The 24236-nt window shown below is 43.4% G+C and overlaps 1 protein-coding gene across 6 annotated transcripts in view; it reads left to right on the top strand.

Moving 5' to 3' along the window:
* Positions 1-23674, top strand: part of RBFOX1 (RNA binding fox-1 homolog 1) — a 397999-nt gene extending 374325 nt beyond the window's left edge. The window contains exons 12-14 of one of the 6 annotated variants that reach the window (XM_052636096.1): positions 5156-5208; positions 21049-21124; positions 23072-23206. In XM_052636096.1, coding sequence (XP_052492056.1) covers positions 5156-5208; positions 21049-21124; position 23072 — 130 coding nt within the window. In that variant the 3' untranslated portion in view covers positions 23073-23206. Of the gene's footprint in view, positions 1-4244; positions 4560-5155; positions 5209-5749; positions 5905-21048; positions 21125-21518; positions 21669-23071 lie in introns of those variants that run through there. The other 5 variants (XM_052636093.1, XM_052636094.1, XM_052636095.1 and 2 more) reach the window with 5 other exon arrangements.
* Positions 23675-24236: the final 562 nt, after the last annotated feature.

Here is a 24236-nt window from a genome sequence, read left to right as displayed (position 1 = left end):
TCACAGATCTAGAGAATAGTGGGGAAAGGAAGAGAGAAGGGGTAAAATAGGGATATGGGATTAATAGATACAAACTACTATGTATAAAAAGAAATAAGAACAGTGATATAAAGTATGGGTACTTAGCCATTATTTTATAATAACTGTACCTGGAGTCCAATCTATAAAAATACTGAATCACTATGTTGTATACCCTAAACTAATATAATACTGTAAATCAGCTATACTTTAGTTATAAATAACAGAATAAAATATCAAAATATCTTGATTATGATTTTTATATTCAAGCAAAAAAGAAAGATTCAAGAGTCTTGACCCAATGCAGCTGTCTCCAGAGTTTACCTCTATCCCTTAACATCTCGTTCACATTACATGACCTTTCTCTGTCTCTGTTACCTCATCTGTGAAGATGGGGAGGATAAGAGAGATTGTCAGGAAAAATAAATGAATGAATATATACATGCAGCCCTCAGCAACCACCTGTCATGGATAAGCGCTCCATCACTGTTAGCTAGTGGCCCTTTGGTATCCACATTCCAAAGGATCGAAACGAACACAGCCTTCTGTCTTGTGCTCAGTAACTGACTGTTTCCTCATTTTTCTTAAATTAGTCACCCTCTCTTCTTCCACAAAGCCTCCCTCTATCCAGCAGTCTTCTGGGAAAGGCAGGCTTTGAAGCGAAAATGAAAATGAATTTGCAAGAGATGTCTCAGCAAGTTTTCCCAAATTTCTCCATGGTAAAAAAAATTACCCAGGACCACAATTGCCTCCCTGGAGGTATTGTCCAGATAATCAGACCTCTCTCCTGGAAATTCTCATGCAGGTGGTCAGGGTTGAAACCCAGACATCCATATTTTTTAATAAGCATTCTAGGTAATTGTCTTCAGGGAAGTTTGAGACATTCTGGAGTAGAGGGAGGGGTCAAAAATGGGGACAAATTACAGGTTAAAAGAAATGGAAAAGAGAACTAGATGCAGACTCGCTAGGAAAAAAATGGAAAGACCCAGCCAAGATGAGCTTGAGTAAACCCATTGGGAGGAAGAGGAACAGAGGAGGAGGCAAAAGCGGAGAGCACGATATTATGGCCACTTTTCACCAGCTTCTCCTGCAGAAATGAGGTTTACAGTTCATTCTCTGCGAAGGCTTTCAGAAAGTAAAAGTAACCAGTCCTGGGTCATGTGTGATTTTCTATGATCCAGCCTCAGAAACCATGCAGCTAGGTTGTCTCAGAGAACAGCACAGCAGGTGGCAACACGGAAGTCGCAAGAGAAGCACAATCTACAACCAATTCGGTGTCCAACCCCTTTCCACTCACATTTGTAGCATCCCCAGTGCTTTGCGGCCATGACTGAGCAACCCCTGCCTCTTTCTAGACTCAGTCCCAGACCCATGAAGTCAGGACCCACCAGAGCAGAGTTCAGCTATCCCGGGCCGTGCTAGTGGTAAAGAACCCAGCTGCCAGTGCAGGAAAGGGGCCAAATCCCTGGGTCAGGAAGATCCCCTGGAGGAGGGCATGGCAACCCACTCTAGTATCCTTGCCTGGAAAATCCCATGGACAGAGGAACCTTGTGGGTTTCAGTCCATGGGGTCGAAAAGAGTAGGTCATGACTGAAGCAACTTAGCAGACATGAATCTAGGAGGGCTTCCCTGGTAGCTCAGTGGTAAAGAATCTGCCTGCCAAGTAAGAGACATGGGTTCAGTCCCTGGGTCAAGAAGATCCCCTGGAGAACAGAAATGGCAACCCATGCCAATGTCCTTGCCTGGAGAATCCCATGGTCAGAGGAGCCTGGCGTGCTGCAGTCCATGTGGTCACAGGGTGTCAGTCATGTCTTAGACTTAGTGTTCATCACTGTGACTCTAGGAGCCGCCAAGGTGAGAACCAGTCAACTAGACAGGTGCTTCTCTCTTGGCTGTGTAATATACTCACCTGGAGGTCTTTGGAAACTACTGATGCCTGAGACCCACTCCCAGAGCTACCTATTTAATTGGTCACTAGGCTTTCTAGAAGCTCACTAGGTGTTTACTCTGTCCGGCCAAGGTTGAGAAAGATTCTGCCAGACTTAATCACTGACAATCACTGAACAAACCAGTTGGCTAAAAAAATCAGGTCCCACTGAGTTTGAAGTTTACATCCTCAGCTCTGTGTCAAGAGTGAAGAGCAGACTAGGATTAGCAAAAGGGGGCAGGCCCCAGGCCAGCCTCCTTTCCCCTCTTAAGAGTTGACCCGGATGTCCAGAGCACACCTGGGTTGCTCTGATCACTGAGTTTTCCTGTCACTTAGGGCACAGCAGACTGCTCTGCTACGTTGTTAATCTCTGATCATACCTCTCTCTGGTCATTTGGAGTAAATGATTTCACCAAGAGGGTTGGATCATTTATGGGCAATCTAAGATAAATAGTTTATCTTCAAGTTAAAGCAGGGAGAAACAGAACCACATAAAAATGTCCTAACAGAGGAGGCAGGGCTTCCCAGGTGGTTCAGTGGTAAAGAACCCCACTGCCAATGCAGGAGACCCAATCCCTGGGTCGGGAAGATCTCCTGGAGAAGGAAGTGGCCACCCGCTCCAGTATTCTTGCCTGGGAAACCCCATGGACAGAGGAGCCTGGCAGGCTATAGTCCATGGGGTTGCAAAAGAGCTGGACATGACTTAGTGGCTAAACAACAGCAGCAGAAGGGACATAGACACCACAATGAAACCTGCCCCTCCTTCTCCTCATTCCTCTCTTGACCTGATCTGTGGGGTATCCCTTGCCAGGCTCTTATTTGCCGGGCATTTTCTATTAACTGTACTTATAATCAATTGATGAAAGAAAGTGTAGTTTAGAGGGAGACGTGATCACACAGGCTGACTCCAGGGAATTAATGAGCTCTGTAAAAACACACTTTTCTGAGACATTAGGATAGACTTCCTGGGATGGAGGGAGATTGCTTGTATGGATTAAAAAAATAAAAGTAAATACAGAATTAATACATCTGAATGGCTACTGTTTTTTAGAAATATGTTTATATATCTTTTTTTGGCATTGCTGCAGAGTCCATGGCACATTCCTTAAACTATCACTGTTGATGATAACTCTAAACTTTGATATAGGCTTGATTTGATAGTCAGAGGTTATCTGAGGCAACTCTTTTGAAGACAGTGAGTCATCAACAGGAGTAGTTGCCTTTGTTTGGAAATTTACTCAGGAATCAAAGGCACTGAAAAAGCCAAACAGATTATTAAAAAAAAAAAAAAAAAAACAAGAAAATAAGAAGAATATGGAGAAAGAGTAGCATTTTTTTTTAAAGAGCAAATATATCATGTCAAAAAGAAAAGGGCTATGAAGGACAATCATCACATTTTCTAAAAATCTCGTACAATTCAAGAAAAGGGTCTAGTTTCTTTATAATCATACTTGTAGGCTATATTTTTACAAAGGTTCTCTCTTCATCGGATCATTTATTTTTTGATTATTTCTGTTGGTTGCCTCCCATGGTTTTCCTGGAATCTAGCATGCTTGACAGTCCCTTAGGGAGAATTTAAAGGAGAGATTCAAGGAGTACTGTCTTTAGGATGAGTGAGTAGGGATGCGATGGAGCCACCTCATGAATGAGGCCCTGCCTCATTGATAAGTGAATGGCTGTTACAAAGAGCTTGTCTCTTCGGATAAACCAGATGACCTTTCGTGGTTACTGTAGGTTCTTCTTATGGGTGTGCTAGAAACAGAGGTCTTTCCAAAATGCTTGTTTGGTCCACCCAATAATATATTTGTAATTTGAGCTATCTATGTCTTATGCCCCTAGAGTCAGTCCAAGTTTGAGCAAGTCAAAACAGATATTCAACTCAAGCATCTTCATTTTCAGGGATTTTAAGTTTACTGCTCCTCAAACCTTGAAAATTTGATGCCAGGTAATGACGGGGCCCGAAAAGTTTGTGTCAGAGCTGAAAGATAGCCAGCATCCAATGACACTGACTTTGTTTTAAGAGAGGTAATAAATGAACTTAGTTATGACTTTTATTACGATGGATGAGAAACATAAAAAATGCTGTCCTCAGATCACGTATGAGTTTTGTTAAGATTTCATTGTCATGGCAGTGATGAGAATCTTTAGCTGAATGTTAGATTCTAGTGAATTTCCAAGTGGTAGCTCTATGTATATTTCAGGGAGTTACCTTCTGCAACAGGAAAACTTTCTTAAGATGTTTTAAGAGATGCTCGATCACTAGACCAATCAAACTGAAATGCATTTATCTTGGTTCTAGATGATTCCCATGCACGGAAGACTCTAACAGATAAGAATTAGAAGCCTTAGTACTCCTGCCTCTGAGGCATTGAAGAGCCTTGCTGATCTCATTGGGACACTTTTGTAACCTGCCTGACACAGATGTTCTTATTTCTAGAGAAACAGACAGTACCCCTGGATTAGAATACATTACCTTGTGGAAATGCCGCAGTTGGAAACATCTTAAGAGACTTTTATCATCTTTCTGGATTTATTAAATCAAAGTGAAATAGCGTTTTCCATTTTTATTTTCTTTTTTAATACTGCATCATTAAAAATAATTTGGCAAGACAGAGTTTATTTCAATTGATGAGTTCTCTTACCTTCTTTATGTAGCAAGCCTCATTTGGTGAGAAAATTATTATCCATAACACGATACCATTTAACGTTCTCTTCAGAAATGATGGCATTGCTTTTTCTTTCCTTTAAAATTTTTTAATATTATATTATAATAGTAATAAAGTCTGGAATTGTATGATTTTCCTAGCTAGTTGCAGTATACTCTTTTTCTAATAGTCTATTTTTTTTTCTTTGTAGCATAGTCTCCTTTGAGTGTAAGAAATCCATAGAAGCTCAGTTTGAAAAACCCTAAGCCTTAGAAACCCACCCTGGCATGATAACATGTTAGTAACACATAGTATTAATATCTCGTGCAACAGCTATACATGGTCCATGTTCTGACATCACCATGATTTTGTGGAAGGGTTCCCTCGCATGCCTGTTTCATGATCTTCCTAAACTCTCCAAGCCCACGATAGCAACACATTTCCTTGCAACATCCATTCAAACTCAGCACCCTTCCCTTACCTCATCTGACTACATCGAACCAATTGGCAGAGAGCGCATTTCCCCCTGAGCGAGCAGTATTGTGAATTTTATCTTCTCTTCCAGAAATCAGTTCGTCTTCGTTGCAGCAGATGAAATTTCTTGTAACACCTCTGCAGGTAACAAACATTGCTACTTCTTGGTGCATCCATCCGACTCTCAGTATCCTTTGTTTTTCCTTTTCTCCCTTCACATGCTGCAGTCGGTCACACTAGAAAGTTGAGTTTTTTTAAAAAAGTCATATCTTTGCAGTATAGCTGGAGCTTTTAGGCTCTGCTGTCTAAAAAGACAGTAGGCATTTTGCTAACTTGGATGTTTTATTTCCGGTTTTAATAATACATGATCCAGAAAAGTAAGACTATATTGAATGAAGCTGCAATAAAATATTACAGTATAATCAGTGCTCTTAACATTAAAATACTGAATAGGGGAGATTTAGGCACACAGACATGGGACTTCTATGTTTTGGGACGTATTATGTCTGGGTTCACATGGGTTTCTATGGGATTATTTGGGATCTTTATGGAATGACTGTTTTATATTATAGGCCCTAAAAGACTGAATCTATAAAGCTGGAGGCATTGGGGAATATAATAATCTCTGTCTTATAAGAAGAGGATCTTCATTCCATTAGTTAAAGATCTATTTCCTTTCTTTTAGCACATATTACAAATAATAAGGCATGAGAGAGACAGAGTCTTCTGTTTTTAAAATCAGTCAATTGGCAAGTGGAAATTGTCCAGTTGCATGGTGTGTCCATCAAAATAACGCCTGTCTTTTTGCTTTGATGTGGTTCAGAACAGTTGTGTTTGGACTTTCATTAGCATGGAATTACTTGATTAAATGTCAAGATAGGTGAGTTGCCTTAACTAACAACAGAATTCTTTTATTTATTTGTTTATTTATTTTGCTTTTAAGCCTAAACTGTGACCCAAACAATGACTAGGAGGTCTTACCAATGTGTTGCTTTTAGCCAAGAAGGGAGGAAATGACAGCTCATCCCCATGTCATTGAGTGTGCCATGACCTTCAGAAGCATACATTAAACAGAGCCCAACATATAGACATTCATCTGTCACCAATCACGTGTTATCAACTGCACACTGAACAAAGGCATGTTTGCAGTGCTTCACTCCCTGCTTAGGGTCTTTGGGGAGAAAGACATCAGGGGAGCAGAGAGAACTAGAAACAGGCACCCAGCCCTCCCTGATCTATTTCACTGATAGTTTCAGTCTCAATATTTTTAATGGGTTATGGTTTTCCTGTGACAGAGCCTGAGATATACATGCTCACATGATAAAGCGCTAGCTTGCAACCTTCCTAGAAAACCCTGCTCTTTCCCTTCTAACCCCTACCCTCAAGTATCTCTCTTTCTCCTTGTGAGAGATGGTGAATTCACTAATGCCTAATGATAGAAGGTAGGGAGTCCTATTGCTGGAGGTGGGGGTGGGGGGCTACTCTGGCGAAAGGGTCACTTAACCTTTGCAGAACCTACAGAGAGAATGGAGCATGGGACTCAAGGGGAAATCAGCTTAGGGTGGGGAGAAATGTTGGTTTAAAATGTAAATGAGCATCCTTTGTGGCTATGCTGGTCATCCAGAGCCACCATCCTCCCCGTGAGCCTGAATGCATGTTCCAGTGTATCTCAGGCTCTACTTTGGCATCATAAGTCCAACACTGTGAAGTTACCACCTAAGAGGTAGATATCGATTTTGTCCTGTGACTTACAAACCCTGCCTTGTAAGCAAGTGGTCTGCACACAATACATCGAGGAGAAGCTGCAGATAATGAAAGTTCGCCCAAGTCGAGAGAGTGTCTTCACCTACCTTGTCTAATTTAGGATGGCTGCTCCGTAAATTCTTAATGAATTGCTATTGATCAAATTTCAAATTGAGAGAGATATCCCTGTGGCTTTGATGGTCATATTAATAATATGTTGTATGCTTCATAAAGTTCAATTTGAACTCTGAATTTTGAATCAAGCGTGAAAAAGGAGACACCCATATCCATCAAATGTGAATTATCTCCTAGCCAGATCACTCTCCTCACAGAATGAAAATGAAAAATCAGAACTGTGCAGTCAACAAAGGTTGTGACTCATGGTTTCAATGAAGTCTTGCTCACAAGCTGGAAAAAAAACCCAGGGCATCCACACCCTAAGCAACCCAACCATCTGGAATTCTCCCCTCTCTATATAGAACAGCACTCCTTGTTGTTGTTCAGCTGCTGTCATTTCTGACTCTTTGTGACCCTGTGGACTGCAGCACAGCAGGCTTCCCTGTCTTTCACTATCTCCTGGAGTTTGCTCAAACTCATGTCCATTAAGTTGGTGATGCCATCCAAATATCTCATCCTCTATTACCCCCTTCTCCTCCTACCCTCAGTCTGTCCCAACATCATGATCTCTTCCAGTGAATCAGCTCTTTGCATCAGGTGGCCAAAGTGTTGGCGCTTCAGCTTAAGCATCAGTCCTCCCAATGAATATTCAGGGTTGATTTCCTTTAGGACAGACTGGTCTGATATCCTTACTGTCCAAGGGACTCTCAAGAGTCTTCTCCAACACCACAATTCAAAAGCATCAATTCTTCCATGCTCACACTCCTTAGGGTGGATCTGTTGAATCCTCATGTCTCCTGGATTTCAGTATTTGACCCCAAGAGGCAACTTATCCTATTTAAATGGGGGAAAAAAGCGATTGATAAGATGCTTAAAATCTGTTTGGAGGGCCCGATTGATTTGATACCTGAATTTCTTATAAGTATGCGTTATTTTATGTGGTTGCCTATGGGGGCAGAGATTGCCAGACACTTTTGTCTATGGCTTGGGGCAGAGGTGGTGAAATACAGATCATCCAATAGGAGCAACAGGAACTCTGAAGAGCTTTTCTTTCTGTTCCCAAAGGAAAAGTGAAGATGCTTCCTTGGGTCTTTGATAGAGAGACCCAAGGTATTTTGGTAGAGCCAAAATATCAAATATTGATTCTCCTTTGCTAGACACATAGAAGAAACTTGCATGTGTTGTTTATGCGATTGTATTCATATGGGAATGTATTTTTGTTGTCAGTGGTATTGGCTGTTTTCTTAATTTTGTACCTGAAAGACACGTGTTTACGTGGCTGTCTCATCCACCTTGAACACACCCACGGCTTTCACATTCTGTAACATCAGGAACCTTTGATGAGCTGGATTCTGCAAAAGGTGGAAAAAAGGGCAAAGTGATTTTTCCTCCCCTTCCATCCAAGTCCTTCCTGTCGCTGGGGTTCATTGGAACTTTTTTAAGACTGGTCAGGTGTTGTAGTTGTAGTAGAATGTGTGAGTCTTATACAAAAACAGAGGTTGAAAAACACATGACTTATTTTGATAGAACTGCTGGAAGTTCATGTCGGTTAATTTGTACATGTTGGGTCATCACTGTTCCATACATCACATTAAATAAGTCCAGAGAAGGCTTTCCTTCCAAGAGCCTCCATCCTAGTGCAGACCAGACCTCAAGTGATAGGATGATACTGGAGGATCAGCTGCGGTCTGACTTCTTTTTTTATGATAAATTGGACTGCTTTGTGGATTGCAGTGTGACCAGAGCAGAAAAAAGAGAATCTTTCAGCAGACCCCATGAATGAGCAAGTCAAGTTATGGGCTTCCCAGGTGGCGCTGGTGGTAAAGAACCTGCCTGCCAGTGCAAGAGTCCTAAGAGACGCTGGTTCAATCCCTGGGTCGGGAAGATCCCCAGGAGGAGAGCATGGCAACCCACTCCAGTATTCTTGCCTGGAGAATCCCATGGACAGAGGAGCCTGGCGGGCTACAGTCCACGGGGTCACAAAGAGTCGGACACAACCGAAACGACTTAGCACGCACGCATGTGGAGTTATGCAATAGCTATAATGAATCAAGGAGAAGGCAATGGCACCCCGCTCCAGTACTCTTGCCTGGAAAATCCCATGGACGGAGGAGCCTGGTAGGCTGCAGTCCATGGGGTCGCTACGAGTCGGACACGACTGAGCGACTTCACTTTCACCTTTCACTTTCATGCATTGGAGAAGGAAATGGCAACCCATTCCAGTGTTCTTGCCTGGAGAATCCCAGGGATGGCGGAGCCTGGCGGGCTGCCGTCGATGGGGTCACACAGAGTCGGACACGACTGAAGTGACTTAGCAGCAGCAGCAGAATGAATCAAAAAGCAAGGGCAGGGTAGAAAGTAAGTTGCGATGCTCCTGTATATTCACCGATCAGAGATGGCCTTTCTGAGAGGGTGACACTTGAGCCAGGACCTGAATCGAGCCAGGGTGAGAGCCAGGTGAGTAACTGGGGAACCGGAAGCATTTCAGGCTACGGCAGTAGCACGTCCAGAGGCGCTGTGGTCGACGCATGCGCGAAATGTTGAGGCTCGGCACGGCTACAGAGTGTGAGTACAGGGAAAATTTCAGAGATAACATCAAGAAGACAGCCAGGGGTCCAAACAAATTAGGACTTGGAGGTTACAGAAATCATTTGAGATTTTAAGTGTGATAGGAAGACATTGGAGGGTCGACCGTAGTCTTGACTTTTTTTTTTTTTTTTTTAATGATGAGTTGGACTGGTTTTTGGATTTGCAGTATGGCCAGAGCAGAAAAATACGGAGGCTTGAAGCCCAAGGAGGGGTGATGCTGACCTGGTTTAGGATGATAGCTGTAAAAGAGCTGCAAACTGGTTTATTGGGCTGCATTTTGACAAGAGAACCAACAGAATGTACCAGCAGATTAGAGAGATGTGCAAGGACCAATTTTTGTTAGATGCCCGCACCTTCCCTCTTCCTCCCACGGTGTATTGGTCATTTCATTGAAGAGTTAAGACCTTTTGAGAGCAGAGAAGACAAGCCCTTTACCCCTGCAGTAAATAACTGTCCCCCAGATAAACTTCTCTGGTGGCTCAGAGGGTAATGAGTCTGCCTGCACTGAGGGAGACCTGGCTTTGATTCCTGGGTGGGGAAGATCCCCTGGAGAAGAAAATGGCAACCCACTCCAGTATTCTTGCCTGGAAAATCCCGTGGACAAAGGAGCCTGGCTGGCTACAGCCCATAGTGTTGCAGAGAGTCCGGACATGACTGAGAGCTTCACTTTCACTTTCAGATAAACTGTGTTGAATTTCCCAGGTTGTAGTCATAACTTGCTGTCATTTATTGTGCATAGCCCGTGTACTAGCAAGTATAATAAATTACATACAGTATATACATATATGCATGTGTGTATATATGTACCTATGTATACATGTGTATCAAATTCATTACAGTATCTCAGTGGGGCAGAGGTTACTATCACCATTATTTGCAAATTTCAAAAGAACAATATGCTCAGACCCAGAGAGGTTTGGTAACTTGGCCATGGTTACACAGGAGTCTATCTGATGCCACTGTTCCTTCCACTGAACTGCACTGCCCCCAAGTGCTCCTTTCATCTTGACCTTGGATGCTTGACCTTCACCTCCAGATGGAATTCTGCATTCTTCAGTTGTGCTGTCTTGCTTCTAGAAAACTAGTGTTTGTGAACTGGGGAGTGGGCATAGTTGTTCAAATTTGGAGGGACCCAGGTGGCTCAGAGGGTAAGGAATCCTTCTGCAATGCAGGAGACTCAGGAGACACAGGTTCGATCCCTGGGTTGGGAATATCCTCTAGAGAAGGAAATGGCAATCCAATCCAGTATTCTTGCCTGGACAATCACATGAATGGAGGAACCTGGCGGGTTGCAAAGAGTTGGACACAACTGAGTGACTGAACATGCATGCAGTAGGATTAGCTATTTATTAATTGTTTTCTTTAAAGCAATTATAACTAGGTATATACAAGGGTATTTATTTTCTTCAATATTTTTGAAAACTTGCTATCAACCTGAGTACCCAACAATGCAGTGGGTAGATAGATTAAAATATAATATCATTAAACAATAGATTATTATGACACAACTGAAGCGACTGATCGCCACCACCAGGAAACTAAATGATTCTCTAAACAGATGGTCCAGTGGGAGTTTATTTGCCTTGGCCCCGTCTCCTTCATACAGCTCAGGTGTGCTGAGCACATGATGTGTGGGTCCTAGGTCTAATGGGGCAGGACTGAGTGGCAAAGAGGAAATTCTGCACATCCAGGGGGACAGAAGAGGACAGCAGCCAAGGGTGTTTTAGAGCAGTTCTCCAGAAATCTTTCCTTTGCTGAAAAGCAGTAGCTAAAAATCAACAGAGAAGATAAACAGTGCCCTGGAAAGTACCAGACACTTTGAGCTTGTTGTTTTGGCTACCAGTTGCCCCCTGCCCGGGGGAGCGTGTGCACATGTTTATGTGTCTCTGGGAGGCAGGTGAGGCTGGGTCTCGATCTGGCAGCAAGTTTCACCCCTTCTACCATGCCAGGTACCATCATGTTGGTTGGGAAGCCAGCCCGGGGACAGACTCTCAGTCCTTTTTGAGCACTCAGTACAGACACGTGGGGCCTGGGAAGAAGCCTGGACCAAACACACCTGCAAACGCTGCTGAAACCAGTCTCCTTGGGGCGGTGGGTTGCTGTCCACTTTTATTAGAGACATTATTTGTCAACTTTGGGGCCACAGTGGGGAGTATCACTACCCCCTTCCATCTTTTTATTCCCCACTAACCTGAACACACACACACATACTTGCACACCCAGGCAGCCGTGCTAAGACTTCAGATACTATTTAGAAGAAATTTCTAAATTGACCATTCCTCTAATTGATCCTTCAGCAAATTTCATCTAAGGGTCTCTCCTTTCCATTTTGGTGATTTGATTATTCAGCGAAGTTGTCATGCAGCAAATCGATCGGTAGTTAATTGGTCTGTTTCCAGGAAAGTGTGATGTGTGTTCTAATAGGGGAAGCGTAGGGTGCTAAGGGAACATGCAGGGAAAGGAACTTAGTGAAGATCCTCCCAGTGTTGACTGAGTGCTTACAATGGGCCAGACACAGTTCAAAGCCTATTACATGCAATAATAATACCTCCTAAAAATGAAATGTCTTTATCAGTTTACTTATGAACAGTAACAATGTCTAGAGAGCTCTGAATTAGCCTGAGTAAGGGAGGGTTAATCAGGGCAGATTTTTTTTTTTTTAATATACAACAGCAGGTATCAAATGTAAGGTTGGTTGATGATCACCTGCAGAATTTATTACACATGCATAAACAACAAGGTCCTACTGTACAGTATGGAGAATTATATCCTATGATAAACTGTAATGGAAAAGAATATTTTTATTTATTTTTAAAATCTTTATTGGAATTTTTATTGGAGTAGACTTGCTTTACAATGTTGCATTCGTTTCTGCTGTACAGCAAAGTGAATCAGTTATACATCTAACTGATGTATAACTCTTTTTACATTTTCTTGCCATTTAGTTCTTTATACAGTATTGAGAGTTCCATGTGCTGTGGGCTTCCCCAGTGACTCAGTGGTAAAGAATCCCCCTGTAGTGCAGGAGATGCAGGAGATATGAGTTCATCCCCTGGGGTCAGGAAGATCCCCTGGAGAAGGGCATGGCAACCCACCCCAGTATTCTTGCCTGAAGAATCCCATGGACAGAGGAACCTGGTGGGCTACAGTCCATGGGGTTGCAAAGAGTCAGACACAGCTGAGCAACTTAGCATGCTTGCCGTGTGCTGTACAGCAGGTCCTTCTTAGCTATCTGTTTTATACACAAGAGTGTATACATGTCATTCCCAGTCTCCCCGTTCATCCCACCCCTTCCTCCCTTCCTTGGTATTCTTAAGTTTGTTCTCTACATCTGTGTCCCTATTTCTGCTAGTGAAGTAAGTCAGAAAGAGAAAAACAAACATCATAGAATATCACTTATATGTGGCATCTAGAAAAAGGGTACAGATGAACTTATCTGCATAGTGGAAAAGAATATTTTAAAATGTGTATGTATCTGTAACTGAATCCCTTTGCTGTACAGAAGAAATTAACACAACATTGCAAATCAACTATACTTCAAGTGAAAAGTACTAAAGTTGAAAAGTACTAAAATTGAAAAAAAAAAAATACAGATTACACTCCATCCTCCCTTCTCCCTGCCCCAGGAATTCTGGTTCCTAGGTCTGGAGAGGGAGCCTGACAATCAAAGTTGTTAGGCCCCAGACCATTCTCACAGAGGAGACCTCAGCTCACACTCCAGGAAACATTGTGTTGATCCGTCAGGAATGTTTTGTCTTTCAATGAGAAGAACATTCTGTAGATTTTTCTGGACTCATTCTCTGCAACATGGTGACCGATTACCATGTGGCCATGGAGCCTTTGGAACATGCTTGGTCCATGTGGACATGAACTCTCAGCGTACAATACACAGTAGATTTCAACAACCTAGTATGAACATAAGGTAAAGTATGTCACGGATTATTTTTATGTCAGTGACACATTGAAATGATGCTATTTTTAATCTGTTGGATCAAATTAAAACATAAAAATAAATGACACCTATTTTCCATTTTTTTTTTTCAATGTGGCTACTGGGAAACTTACAGTGTCCTATGTAGCTTGTCTTTGAGGCTTTTACCATATTTCTATCAGAGAGCCACATTTTCATTCATTTTTCTCTAATGAATATTGAAAGAGTATGTGTGCCCCAGGAAGGGGTCTCTTAGCAGCAAGGATGCTCTCCTAGAATTAAAATGTTTCAACAGTTAACCTGGACGTTGGTAGCGTGTCGTATTGCTCAGTCACTGTCATGTCCGACTCTTTGCAACCCCATGGACTGCAGCACACCAGGCTTCCCTGTCCTTCGCTATCTTCTGGAGTTTGCTCAGACTCATGTCCAGTGATGCCATCCAACCATCTCATCCTCTGTCACCCCCTTCTCCTCCTGCCCTCAATCTTCTCCAGCATCAGGGTCTTTTCCAGTGGGTCAGCTCTTTGCGTCAGGTGGCCAAAATAGTGGAGCTTCAGCTTCAGCATCAGTCCTTCCAATGTGTTTTGACTTTACGTTTTAATTTTGCCTTTGAGTGTGTGTGTGTGTGTGTGTGTATGTGTGTGTGTCTATATGCACTGTAGTGGGACATCTCTAGGGCAGAGGTACAGAATCTGTCTCCCTCTCATCCCGTTAAAACCATTGATCGGCTTACATGGGGCTTGGAGGTTGCTGTACCCATGGCTTCAGAAGGACAACTCAGTTTGGGAGTAGTTCTGACACAGGTATTTCAGGGGTTTTTACTGGAGGAACCCCACGTGGAACAGAGAGCGGGCAGGAGCCAAAATTCTCTTAGTCTTTTAAAATAAATGTATTTGTTTCTTTGGACGCACTGGATCTTCGTTGCTGCACGGGCTTTCTCTAGTCGCGATGTGCGGGCTTCTCATTGCGGTGACTTTTCCTGTTGCAGAGCTCCGGGTCTAGGTGCCTGGACTTCAGTAGGTGCCCCACGGCACATGGAATCTTGGGCCTCGAACCCATGGAATCAAACCCGTGTCCCGTGCACTGGCAGGCGGGTTCTTAACCACCAAACCACCAGGGAAGTCCATCCCTGCTACTTTGGAGGAAAAGAATCATGAAACTGAAAAAGGCAATCTGCGAAGATAGTCGTTTCAAATCCAAGCTAAGGAAGTGAGCCACAGGAGAGTTCAGAAATGTCAGCGTCGGGTTGTGCTAACTCTTTAGCTCCTCTTGGAGAATGTCTTCTGCCTCTTCTCTGTCTTTCTTGGAGGTTTTGAATTATGGGATTGATTCTGCTTTCTGACTTGTGCATCTTGGGAAGCTTTTAGAAAATCCCCAGTCACTCACGTGGTCTACAATTATAGAAGTCATTGCCTAGATGAGACTAGGAGAAAGCCGCAGTCATCATAGAGGAATATTCCTTAGTGAGTGCCTTCACCAATGCCAACTGAGCATTGAGGTCTGAGACCACAGGGGCGGGAAGGGGAGCATTTCCTGGCTAAACCATCGCTCTCCAAATCACAGGCCATGAGGACCATGGGGCCGTGTGTAGGGCCCTCCTTGAACACTCTGTGGGAGGTGTGTATCTGGTGTGTATTAAGTTCCCAAATACCTTCCAGACTCTATCTTAGATCTGATTATGAAGCCACTGTAGCTCTAATGGCATTGCAGATTCTGGGAGTGCACATTTTGACGCTTTGTCAGGGATCCTGGTTTGAATGCATTCTCTGTAGTGCTTCTCATCGTGGTGGGGACTCAAGTGTTGGCACCTTCTTGCTGCATTGGGACCGTCTAGGAGACCTCCGTGACAGTCGGAGCCTCATCGGAGGACTGAGCCTATTTTATTCATCTTTCTGCCCCCAGGAACCCCCACCCCACCCCAGCTATCTTTGGGACAGGAAATGTGGGAAGGTGATGCTGAAATAAGATTAAAAGTTCTCAGGAGCATAAAGACTGAATTCAAATATACAGAGTGAACTCTATGGGGTGGAGTTAATGACAGTGTTCTTCCTGTGCCCCTATAGGAAAACCACTTGACTGTTAGAACCCAGGGGCACGGTACCCACATGGCCCTACTGTATTTCATTCACACCCAGCTTGTTGCAGCTGGACTTAGAAGATGTTAATAATAAGTAGTATTTACATTTCTCAGTCGAATTGACAAAGCTCTTTCACAAACACGGGTTCATATTTCCCATTCAATATGCAACTTATGTATTCATTTGACTCCAGCATATCAAGTTCAAATATAGCCATTGAAACTATATGTGTAATTCATAAATGAGACAGAGCTTCACTTCCGAAAGCATCTGTGAGTTGATCGCTAGAACTACACGCAATCCTGATCGTTTGGGTGCTTCTGCAGACCAAACAGCTGGGCAGGAGTAAGAGGTCAGCTTATGAAATTCTGTAGAAGAATCCTTGTTATCATAGTCTCCCATCTCTGTAGATGGCTTTTAAATGCCCCTGGTTTCCTTTCATGTGCTTTATCTGTGAATTAGGCAGAGCTCAGACCGAGCAGAATCATGTTACAAACAAGGACAATGAGGTTCAGAGAAAGTTCCCTGCATCACTGATCAAGGGCGTCGCAAAGGGAGAACTTGAGCCTGGATCTTCTGGCTCCGAGCCTTTGTCCTCCGTGGGGCAGGCCAGCCTCTTGGCTTTCTTGTCGCAAAGGTCCAAAACAGAGGAAAGTTCATGATGGCGTTGAGCTACAGCAAACTAGAGAGCAGAGCAGTTATCTTGTTTCACTTTGACTGTTTTTTTTTTTCCCTTCGATGAACTTGGACTTCCTTGCTGGTTCAGTCAAGAACCTGCCTGCAGTGCAGGAGACATGGGTTCAATCTCTGGGTCAGGAAGATCCCCTGGAGAAGGGAGTGATGAACTTAATGGCAACTTGGTCTCTGTGAACTCTCAGGGGTGATGGGAAATAACACACTGTGTATTTTGAGACTCAAGGAACTTTTTTCTGAGCATCTTGAAGTGTTTTGGTTGTCTCTGGGAGCAGGTGATATAGAATCTTTAGAAAGCATAGCTCCTAGGAGCGTGGCACTGACAGATGGTGGATACCAGGGTCTTCCCAGGCCTCTTGTCTCTCCTTAGCCCTCCCTCACTCAACAAGTGGCATTGGCTTGCTCCCTCGTTCATCTGCCCCATAGTTTGTGCTGTGCTAGACGCTGGAAAAAGCAGTGGCAGCCCACTCCAGTGATCTTGCCTGGAGAATCTCAGGGACGGGGGAGCCTGATGGGCTGCCGTCTATGGGGTTGCACAGAGTCGGACACGACTGAGGCGACTTAGCAGCAGCAGCAGCAGACAATGGAGAGAAAGGAGGAAACAAGATAGACTCAGCCCAGCCCCTGGGGGTGGGGTGGGGCTGGCATTCCAGAGGGGGCACAGATACACAGTCAAGTCTGGAAGTAAGTCACCAAAATGAATGGAGATCTGCTTCATGATGTGAAGGATGGGGATGCGGTTGGAAAGTGTGCTTAAGAAAGAGCGGTCAAGGAGGCAGGCACCGCTCGGGAGCTGACGTTTGAGCTGAGAGGTCAAGGATGAAAGGGAGCAGCTCAGATGGAAGATGAGCACGGCCAGGGTCCCAAGGGAAGAATGAGTTTGCCCGTGTCCTGGGAGTCCTAATGAGCAAGGGGTGGGGTTGGGAGTGAGATGGGGGTGAGAGCGGGGCAGGGGTGACTCAGGCAAGTTGGATTTTATCCTAGGATAAGTGGAAAATCATTGAAGGATTTTAAGCAAGGCCGGTTAGTATGATTAGGTTGATACAGGTTTATATTTAAATAGATGGAAAGATAGGTGATAGGCAGCTAGGCAGATAGATAGATAGATAATAGACAGATTATAGATAGATAGATAATTGGCAGATAGACAGAGGATAGAGGTAGACAGATGATGGAGAGACAGATGGTTGATAGATGATTGAGACCGAGTGATAAATGATAGGTGATAGACAGGCAGACAAGTCATAGATGATAAATAGAGAGACAGACAGCGAGACAGATGACAGATAGACAGATATAGATATAAATGACTGTTTCTGATTTGGTTCTGATGAAATACCAGTGGTTTATGTCAGGGTGGGGATAGTGTGAGTGACGTGGCCATGTCTCAGATTTCATCTGCAATTTTTGACCGGTGGGCTGTGGGGCCACGGCAAGCCCTGTCCCGCTTCGGCAGGGATGGCTGGTCCACAGGGTGATGCCAGGCGCGGGTCTGTCTCCATGTGGTGTTCCCCATCCTTCCCGCCAAGGTCCCTGGGAACCAGCCCTCTTCCTCTGGGCTCCGCCGCTGGAGGTCACTGGTATGGCCAGCATCCCTGAAGCCTCAGTGGAACTCCAGTCCACATCTTCCCTGATAACCTTGTGTCTAAATGGTGGTGTCACGGAAGGGCGTGTTTCGGGATTAGCATTTGAAAAGAAGCCTCCTTGCTTTCAGTTTGAGCTGACATGGTCCCTTTTCCTCTGTGGAGATGAAATTTATTAATCATAATAAAACCATCGGATTCTGAAGGTAGAGGTCACCCTGAGGAGCAAAAAGGAGCTTGCTCATTTATGAGGACCACTTCGGCGCTGCTCTCTTTTTCTTCTGCCCTGGAAGGGAACACTGCCACACTGTTAGCTTGATTTTTCTACGGAGGCTGACGCTCGGCCCAGAGTAATCAATGAATGACCATTAAAGGATGTGAGAGGAAAAGTGGGGGGTTACCTTTTCACATTCAGATCACCACTCTGTTGTCTCCTCAAAACGGGACATTTTTGCCACAGCAAAATCAGTCCCCAAATTAAAAAAAATAAATAAAACTACTAATCATTGCTCTGAATTAGCATCTTCACCGCTTGTTTTGGAGGAACACCACGCTGTGGCATCATTTAGTAAATATCCAAGCATTTTTAGTTCACTTTTGCAATTTATAGCCAGTTCCTATAACCAGCTTTGCCAGTCGAAAATACATTAAAAATAATCCTATTACTTTTTTTTTTTCCCTCCAGATCCGTGACAGACTTTATTTTCTCATGAAATGAAAATCAACACCAAAGTCATCCATCATGTTCTTTTCTCCCTATTAGTAGCTGCTTCTAATTAGGGGTAAACGCCCCAGTTTCATGAGTAACCTCTATGAATAAAAGATTTATTTCAAAAAGTCATCATTCTTCTTGCTTTAACATACCCTGTCTTGGACATACGTCTGCTTTTTTTTTTTTTTCCCCTCCCTGAGAGAGGGGGAATCTTTGATTAAAGGCAGTTTCAGTGAGTCAGAGTCACAAAGGATGTCCCAAGGAATGAAAGCAAGAAGGGCTTGCCTATTTGTTAGTTTCACTGAGAGATTCATTTCAGAAAAGAAACTCCTGTTTGTTTTTGGGGATCAGGAGAATGCTGAATGTTGACACTTTTGAGGATCAGGTGGAAGACTCGTGTAGATGATTTGAGCTCAGTGACCTTTGAAACAAGCAGAGGGCTTGGGAGTAAAGCATGTCCAATGAGAGTTTAGTATTTTGTTATCCAGTCACTAAGTCGTGTCTGACTCCTTGCTATCCCATGGACTGCAGTACCCCGGGCTTCCCTGTCCTTCCCTATCTCCCAGAGTTTTCTCAAACTCATGTCCATTGATTTGATGATGCCATCCAGCCATCTCATTCTCTGTTTCTCCGCTTGTCCTCCTGCCTCAATCTTTCCCAGAATCAGGAGGTTAGTATAATCATTTTTTTTTTTTTTTTTTCCCAATCTGGAGTCTAACTCAGAGCCTGAGAGTTAGAAGGTTTTCTCCCTGGTTCTTCCTTCTCAGGCTTCACGATGTGAGATCCATCCAGTGCATTCTTTATCCATCAAGTATGAGAAGGAAGATTAGAAGGCAAATAGAGACAGACAGGGGAGGAGAAGAATAAAGTCAATGCAAATTCGACCCCAAGGTTGATAGTATAGACCAATGACTTCTTCCTGGCTTGTTCCTTCCTTCTTTAAAGGAGTGTTCAAGATTCAAAAGCCATTGATAATTAACACCTACCCCATCTAGTGGCTGGTTTATCCCTCCCCTAGCCGCCAATGGTACCCAACTGCCTCTTTCTGCAGAGACTTACCCTCTTCCCAAAGAATCACTGCAAGTAGGAAGTTTATCCTCTGCCCTTCTAGGAAGTCTACAGCTAATGCTTAACTAACAAGAGCATTAAAAAGCCAACCCACTTGCCTCCAGCTGGGATCAACTTTGGGGTGCAACTCAGGATTAGGGAGAAGTTAGTTTTCAGCTCAGAACTGATACACCCTTGGTTCTCTATTTTCCCTTTCTCTGAGCTGCTTGCCTCTCCCTCCTCTTAAACGCACCACCCCCAACAAATCAGGGGCAGAAGAACCTCCATTTCAGGCTTTGCTTCCAGAGACCCTCACCTAACTTCTCCTGCATCTCAGGTGTGATCATTACCAAAACAGCAGCATTCAAACTCTCTCTAACAAGATATCTGGCAGGCCATTCAAGGAAGGGTATCTGGAACCATGGAGAGCATGAGAGTTGCCCTGAGAGATTCAAGGATTAGCTCTGACTCTGTCTAGCTCTGTGACTTTGAGCAAATGACCTAATCTCTCTGAGCTCTAATATCTGATGAGTTGCAGTGTTCATCCAATGCATTAGGTGTCCATTTCTTCTACATTTTTCTTTTAAAGCCTGTGCTGGGCGTCAGGGCAGTGGAAGGAGGATGGTAGAGAGAGGAGGAAAAAATCCTCAGATATAAGGAAATGTCATCAAGAAATATTGTTCAAGGGACTTCCTGGTGGTCCAGTGGTTAAGACTTCGCCTTCCAATGCAGGTTCCATTCCTGGTCAGGGAGTTAAGATCCCACATGCCCTGTGGCCAAAAAACCAAAACATAATACAAAAGCAATATTGTGACAAATTCAATAAAGACTTTAAAAATGATTCATATAAAAAAAAAACTATTAAAAAAAAGAAATATTGTTTAAAATGTATCACTTCCCAGAACCTGGCTAGAGATTGATGAGATAGAAGTTCTGGGGTGATAGACTCAAAAATCAAATCAGGCTCTAATTCTTGAGTGGGGAGGGAGGTCCCACAAAGCCTTCAAGGATGCTTCTGTTTGAATACATCTGTTCTTTCCCATTCTGACATGTTGGACCCTAACTGTAAAGACTGGGCCCTTTTTGGCCCACCCTGTCTCACTTGATTGGTGACAACTTTGTTAGGAAAAGAGAACAATCTGTCTTGATTATAATAGGTCCTCTGTGGTTCCTGGCTTTCTTAAAACTACTCTTTCAAGCTGTTGCCTGCCTCCAACCCAGTGTAGAAAGGGTTGTATGAGAGAGAGAGGAAACACACAGACACACACACACTCCACATACTTTTATCACCAGCGATGTTAAGTGGACACAGGAATGTGTTGTATAGCATGGACTTTTCTCATGTTACGTGGCCAATTGGAATGCGTCTCTTATTTCTCAAGATGGATAGGGCCCCTCCACACTGTCTTGGTATTTTGTGTTTTACGGTTGTTATTGTTACTTCGTTAATCACATATTATGGCTTAATCTTCCCCTCTGTCTTCCTTCTAGTTACGGACGAGTTTATGCTACCGACCCCTACCACCACACACTTGCTCCAGCCCCCACCTACGGCGTTGGTGCCATGGTGAGTTCCGCTTCCTCCTCTTCCTCGCTTCTTCCTTGCCCCCCTCCCCCGGCCCCCGGCCGCCCCTCCCCCCAGCTGGGATCTCAGGATGGGTTGACGGCTGACATCCTCTCACTTTCCCTTAATTGAATTTGTCTCTTGTGCTAACAGCAGCTAAAAAATGCCACATTAATCCTCCCAGTAAACTTGATAAATGTCTTAATTTCTTGGCAATGTCGTGCATGTAAGTTATTATATTTCTCATTTTGCAAGTCTCACCTAGCCAAGCACTTACCTTAATGGAATAATTAGTCATGTTGATAATGAAATCCATCACTAACGGAATGCAGTGTCAATGCAGAACTTTTTGTTTTCTTTTTTTTTTCCCTCCCTCCCTTGCCGCTCATTCACATAGCCCCAAGGTTCCAGCCCCACCACAGACCTCAGAGGAGCTAAGCTGCACAGTTCCAGGCCTCTGCTGTCAGGCAGCTGAGAATCTGACTGCCTCTCCTCCCCTATTACAATTCATGTTTAAAGTCATAGTCGCCCAGGAAAGAAAATAGAGAGAGAGGCACGCTTTGTGTGTGTGCCTAGTACATAAGGAATTAGAAGGAAGCAGTTTGGGAGTTGTCTCTTTTTTTTTTTTTTTGGTGGGAGTGGGGCTGGGTTTTTGTTTTGGGAGGGGTTTGGGGGGAGGGCAACACTGGGAGGCGAAAGGGGGGGTGGTGAATTTGCCTGTACTTGTTCAAACTTCTATGCACTAAAAGCGTACAGTAAGACGTGCCCATTACGTGAGAGCGTATGCAATCATTACAAAGCTTTTTGGCATGCAGATTTCTGCTTGAGATCAAGACGATCAGTTATCCTAAAGATAAAGCCCCAGAGGCATTCATTGGCATCGCCAAAACTTTTCACAAAAGGAGATAGTTAAGTGCCGTCTAAAACCATGGCTAGGCAATTCCCTGGAGCTTGGCGGTAGACATTCCGCCATAATTGGGAAACCTATCATTTTTTGCACAAGCTCAATGACATCCAGTAATTCATCTATACAACTCCCTTCTCAAGAGCACCTTCCATATAGATTGTTCAGCTGAGTCAAGTAAAGAGTGGACTTACATGTTCGTCCCGCTTTCGCTATTCAGCCACACCACTTCAACACCCAGTCCACTGGGGGAAAGTGTTGGCCAAGAGGGTTGAATGATGACATTCAATAAGCCCTCTGCATGCAACATCTTGAGTGTAGACAGAGCCTTTCCCAACAGAGCACATTATTATCAGTGACTCAGATGGCCAACCCTAAGAGACAGCATCAATACTTCAGCGGCCCATTTGTTTCAGAGTCCTTTTTAGCTCCCAGGGCTGGCCGCCCAAATTTGGTTCTACAGAGAATTTTTGTTATAAGGAGCTATGGGGAGAGGAGCTCAGGATTGGTCCTATCTTCAATTCTCTAATAAGTGGACCCGGGATGGGTAGGGGACGCCTCCATATTGGTTGTTTTGGAGTGTCTATTTTTTCAAATAGTAGTCTTTTTTTTTTTTTTTTTTTTGATGATCCACATGTTGTGAAAGGAAAACGTAAAAAAACACACCCCTTAAATTGCTTTGTTTCAAAATGCTTTTGCATCCTTGACACACAGTATTGTTAGTGACTCAAACAAGCCAAGAATAAGAGACAGCATCAATCCTTCAGCGGCCCATTTGTTTCAGAGTCCTTTATAGCTCCCAGGACTGGCCGCCCGAAGTTGGTTCTACAGGGATTTTTCGTTGTAAGGAGCGATTGGGGGGTGGGGAGAGGTCAGGCTTGGCAGTATCTTCAATTCTCCAAAAAGTGGACCCGGGATGGGTAGGGGACGCCTCCATATTGGTTGTTTCCAAGTGTCTGTTTTTTCACATAGTAGTCTTTTTTGATGATCCACGTATTGCAAAAGGAAAATGTAAAAAACACACCCCTTAAATTGCTTTGTTTCAGAATGCTTTTGCACCCTTGACTGATGCCAAGACTAGGAGCCATGCTGACGATGTGGGTCTCGTTCTTTCTTCATTGCAGGCTAGTATATACCGAGGGGGATACAACCGTTTTGCTCCATACTAAATGACAAAAACCATTAAAAAAAAAAACAAAAAACAAACCTTCCAACATGGGGAAAAAGGAAGCTTTCCGAGGCCTGGGTATTGCAATACATGCAGTAGTGCATCATTTTAGCATCTAAAAAAAAAAATTAAATTAAAAAGAGGAAAAAAATTACATTTTTTATCTTATACCTCAGATATTTTGTTCTGTGTATTTTAATATTGTGGGTCTTTCATTTCCGAAGGTTCTGTAGTTTGGTTGCTGGCTGTAGGCAGTTTTTTTTTGTGTGTGGTTGATCTAGAGAGATGCTAGCTATGACTAAACACTGGTATAGGGCCATATCCAGAGTGCTGTATTCTGTAAATGAAATTATATATGCTGAATATTAAGCTACTGGGGTTATCAGCTGTTGGGGAAGAGTGTAAGTGACTACAGGAGTCATGTTCTTTTCTGCATCTGCATTATTTTATTTTATGAAACGGGAAGGGTGGGAGGGACCTAGGGGGTGGGGACTGGGGTTTGGCTGAAAGGGGAAAAAAAAAAAGTAACTGATGAATCTAAACGACCCACTGCACCAACGTCCATATAGCAACGGTTCTAAGTTACTCACTGTCAGTTCAAGCCAAAGGTTAGGTTGTTAAGAGGATGCTTCTAAAAACACTTGTGCATCCAAGCTGAATGCAGCTGTGCAAACCCACCCTTTACAACCATTCCACCCGGCAGTATTCAGCTTCTTAACCAGCCACTAGTTATTTAGGCAAAAGACTGCTAGTTAGGCCATCCGCAAGCATTCTTTTTATATTTCTTCCAGTATAATAAATTATTGATATCATTGCTGACTTTTATATTATGGGAGGGAAAAAAATAACATTAATAAAAAGGTGATAAAAAGCACTGTTTCTATTTTTTTCTTTTTTTCCAAAAAAAAGAAAGTAATAAAAACTTAAATTCTTTGTACCAGTGAAAAAAAATGTATAAAATTTACATCTGTGCAGTGGCGTTGTTAAGTTCTAGAAACAGTCTTTCGAAGCTTTAGTTTTAGCCTCGTAGAACAACTGTTACA

This window comes from Budorcas taxicolor, chromosome 2, assembly GCF_023091745.1.
Source record: "Budorcas taxicolor isolate Tak-1 chromosome 2, Takin1.1, whole genome shotgun sequence".
In the NCBI taxonomy this organism is placed as follows: Eukaryota; Metazoa; Chordata; class Mammalia; order Artiodactyla; family Bovidae; genus Budorcas; species Budorcas taxicolor.
The sequence above is the reverse complement of the archived record's forward strand: the minus strand, read 5'-3'. Positions and strand labels throughout refer to the sequence as shown.